Genomic DNA, 4,205 nt, shown 5'->3' with positions numbered 1-4,205 from the left:
TGGAGAGGTAGAGGGCAAGGCGGTGGAGAAGTAGAGGCCAAGGTGATGGAGAGGTAGAGGGCAAGGTGATGGAGAGGTAGAGGCCAAGGTGGTAGAGAGGTAGAAGCCCAGGCAATGGAGAGGTAGAGGCCAAGGTGATGGAGAGGTAGAGGGCAAGGCAGTGGAGAGGTAGAGGCCAAGGTGGTGGAGAGGTAGAGGGAAAGGCAATGGAGAGGTAGAGGCCAAGGCAATGGAGGGGGAGAGGGCAAGGTGGTAGAGAGGTAGAGGCCAAGGTGGTGGAGAAATAGAGGAAAAGGCGGTGGAGAGGTAGAGGCCAAGGTGGTGGAGAGGTAGAGGGCAAGGCGATGGAGAAGTAGAGGCCAAGGTGGTAGAGAGGTAGAAGCCCAGGCAATGGAAAGATAGAGGCCAAGGTGGTGGAGAGGTAGAGGCCAAGGTGGTGGAGAGGTAGAAGCCCAGGCAATGGAAAGATAGAGGGCAAGGTGGTGGAGAGGTAGAGGCCAAGGTGGTGGAGAGGTAGAGACCAAGGTGGTGTTAAGATGGTTTGAGTGCTAAGACATTTTCATATGAATTTGAGGATCAAATTTTTCACTTCTACAGAAAAAAATAAAACAAACCGAGTTTTGATGGAACTCATATTAACTCTGTAGATAAATTTGGGAAACATTGCCATTGTAATAAGACTAAGTTTTCAATCCATGAACCTGGGATATCTTTCCATTTATTTTGACCTTTATGTTTTGTTGTTTTCAGTGAGCAACATTTACACATCTTTTGTCAAATTTATCCACAAATATGTTCTACTTTTTGATACTATCATGAATAAAATTGTTTTCTTAATTTTAGTTTTAATTTTGATTTTTCTTAAATTTTAATTTTAATTCTGTAACCTTTCTAAACTTATTCATACCTCTAGTAAGAACTTTGCAGATGCCTTAAGAATTTTCTAAACTAAAGGGCATGCCATCTGCAAATAGAGATACAATCTATGTTTAACCATTTTCTTTACATTGAATTACTTTTGTTCCCTTTCCTTGCCTGTTTGCCTGTGCTAGAACACAATGTTGAGTAGCCATGGCACGAGCAGACACACTTGTTTTGTGTTTGATCTTAGAGAAGGAGATTTCTAATCTTTCGCTGTCGCTCATAGGTCTTCAGTAGATGTCCTATATCATGCTTGGGAAATTTTCATCTCTTCCTAGTTTATTTAAAAACAATTACTTTTCAAATATTCCGGAGCTGCCTATCTTATCAGCTACCGTACTGAAAAGCACAGCTTTAGAGAAAGAAGTCCTGACCAAGAGGCCCACATATGAAATTGAGGAACAGATGAACTGGGATGAGGGAAATAATCCATCATTGCATCTGCTAACCTCCAACGGACTCTAACATTTACTTCAATTATGAATAATGCATGCAAGGTGTGAGACATATTAGTAGTAGCTGAGATTTCTGTCCAAGCTGTCATGAACCAGATTGCCCAGGACTTGGACTTTCACATGAAGATTTGGAAGTAAGAAGTTGGCTGGGCTGAGCTCGGCCGGGAACGCAGCTCAAAGATGAGGAGGGGCAGCAGGACTCGGCAAAATAAGAGAGTGAGCCACTCAACAGCCACAGGAAGGGCCATGGTTGATCTTGTGGTGGGTTAGGGATCTGAGGTAGCCTTATAGAACTGTCCTGGGTTGGAATGAGGAGGTCCCATCACTGATTTCAATTTAATTGCCATTAGATACATGCTTATCTAGGGATTATGATTGTTTTAAATACTATAATTGCTGCATCTCAATATAATTTTCTTGGTTATTTACTTATTTTGCTTTATACATTTCCAGATATTTATTATGGAAAGAAGTCTATAGGCATCATCAAACTGCCGAGAGGAATCCATGTCACAAATTATTAAGAAAACCTACTGTGTAGAACCTTTAGTAGTCCTGGCAAGGGCAGGTTCACAATGGGGTACAGCTTTAGAAAACAGGTGTCTCATCTTTTCTCTCATGATCCCATATCTCTGTCAAAAATCCTGACCAATGCCCTCTGTTCCCAAATGTCCCTACTATCAAAAAGACATGTCATGTCATTAAAGCCAAGTCCGGTTACAAGTATTTATAATCCCAGTAGTCAGAAGACATGAGTAGGGAGGATGGCAAGCACAAGCTTGCCTGAGCTGTACAGAGTTCAAGAACAACCTGGGCTACAAAGGAGACCCTGTCTCAAAGGAAGAACAATAGGTGAATGGCATATTATTTGGTATTTTCTCCTGTCTTCTCCATGCAGGATCTCCGATCATCAGACGAAGACAGCCACATAGTGAAGATTGAAAAACCCAATGAAAGGAATAAACGGAGAGAAAGCGAGGTACCCCGCCAAGCTTCTGCAGGCCGGGGAGGCTTCAGCCTCTTCCAAGCTGTGAGCTATCTCACTGGTGACATGAAGGAATACAAGAACTGGCTAAAAGGTAAGTGTCCAGAGAGGAGCAAGGGACAGGCCAGAGGCAACCTTTCCTCCAGCTTGGACAATGTGGCTGCTCCCTCGTCCCCTCATGGCGAGGACTGACGGGGTAAAGAGAAGCTGAGGTGACCGCAGGTGGTCATGTACCCAATTAGCCTGTCATTCCCTTTTATAAATTAATACATTTCATTAATTTTTAGTCCTTTGCCAATCATTCATCCCTGTGTGGAATCGATAGAGGGCAAACAAATTAGTAACATTCCAGCCATCTCCCAAGTAAGCTGCATGGCTGCTCCTCCATTTGTTCCACGGCCATTTATTATGCCTATTATGGGCCAAGAAAAGATCAGCATCACCCTCTCCAAGCTCCAGGGTTCTTTCCTTTTAACCTCTTTCTGAACTTGAAAGCTTTAGCAAACACCACACTCTCTCCATCAGTCCCTACTTGCCCCCCACTAGTGTGGTTGTCCTGGAAACCAAACCGGAGGAGGCAGAGCGCATGCCCCCTCTCTTACACCTGGCTTCTTCTGGGCCCCAATTCAATAATGATTTTCACAGCTGGGCTCTAACAATTTCTTTTCCAACATCCTTTCTTGAAGCTACTTTCTTTGCTGCTCAGATACCAGCCCTCAACTGAGTCACATGGGCACTACACAAAGCAAGAGTTTACCTCCCTCCCCGCCTCTTCCCTTGGACCAATAAATTTCCCATGGAATGCTCCTTGCCAACCAAGCCAATGGCTGGAACTGCTTTAAATTAGTCTCAGCATGGTCCCTCAGTCTGTATGGCAAAAACTACCACCCACTGTAGACCAATTGCTAGGACACTCAGAGCCTTGGGCTGAGTGCCAACACCCACTCCCAACCCCTTCACACTCCCACCCCAGGCCAGGCTGAATAAAGAGAAATACCCTGGCTGGTGCATCTCTGTGCGCCTCAGTTCCTATGCCAACTAGAGATCTAATACACAAGCTGTATCATGCTGATGGCTCTATCTATCTCTTGCAGATAAGCCCCTGGTTCTCCAGTTCCTAGACTGGGTCCTGCGGGGAGCAGCTCAGGTGATGTTTGTCAACAACCCCCTTAGTGGGCTCATCATCTTCATAGGGCTCCTGATCCAGAATCCCTGGTGGACGATTGCTGGGGCGCTGGGGACAGTAGTCTCAACCTTGGCTGCCCTTGCCTTAAGCCAGGACAGGTAAGTGCTCTCTATAGGCCCCTTAGTTAATGTGGCAGAAAGGTGAAGTGTTTCATTTTGTGCTCAGCCAACCTTATCCTACCAGCCACCTAAATGCTCTGTCTATCATTGTGAGAAAACAGCATGACCGTAAGCAAGGTAGAGAGGTACGGGTTTCCTTACAGTCTATCATCTAGGGAAGTCAGGGCAGGAACCTGGGGGCAAGTGCTGAAGCAGAAGCCATAGAGGAAAACTGCTGCCTGGCTTGCTCTCATGGTTTGTTCAGCCTGATTGCTTATATCATCCAGGACCACATAGCCAGGGCTGGTAAGCTAAGTAAGCTAAGCCCTACAGGTTTGCCTACAGCCCCATCTTATGAGGCATTTTCTCAAATATGGTTCATTCTTCTCAGGACAGTCTAGCTTGAATAATGTTGACAATAAATAAATAAATAAATAAATAAATAAATAAATAAATAAATACACATACAGATGAATGATAGACAGATGATATATAAATAATAGATGATAGATAGATAGATAGATAGATAGATAGATAGATAGATAGATAGATAGATAGAT

The 4,205-nt window shown here is 44.3% G+C and overlaps 1 protein-coding gene across 2 annotated transcripts in view; it reads left to right on the top strand.

The window, feature by feature from the left end:
- Slc14a2 (solute carrier family 14 member 2) overlaps nucleotides 1–4,205 on the top strand; it is a 435,832-nt gene that overhangs the window by 367,699 nt on the left and 63,928 nt on the right. For both annotated transcript variants that reach the window (XM_031366111.1, XM_031366112.1), the window contains 2 exons: nucleotides 2,275–2,455; nucleotides 3,456–3,645. In XM_031366111.1, the coding sequence (XP_031221971.1) occupies nucleotides 2,275–2,455; nucleotides 3,456–3,645 (371 nt within the window). The remainder of the gene's footprint in view (nucleotides 1–2,274; nucleotides 2,456–3,455; nucleotides 3,646–4,205) is intronic.

The sequence above is a fragment of the Mastomys coucha genome, unplaced genomic scaffold (assembly GCF_008632895.1).
Source record: "Mastomys coucha isolate ucsf_1 unplaced genomic scaffold, UCSF_Mcou_1 pScaffold13, whole genome shotgun sequence".
NCBI classification, from domain to species: domain Eukaryota; kingdom Metazoa; phylum Chordata; class Mammalia; order Rodentia; family Muridae; genus Mastomys; species Mastomys coucha.
The sequence above is the reverse complement of the archived record's forward strand: the minus strand, read 5'-3'. Positions and strand labels throughout refer to the sequence as shown.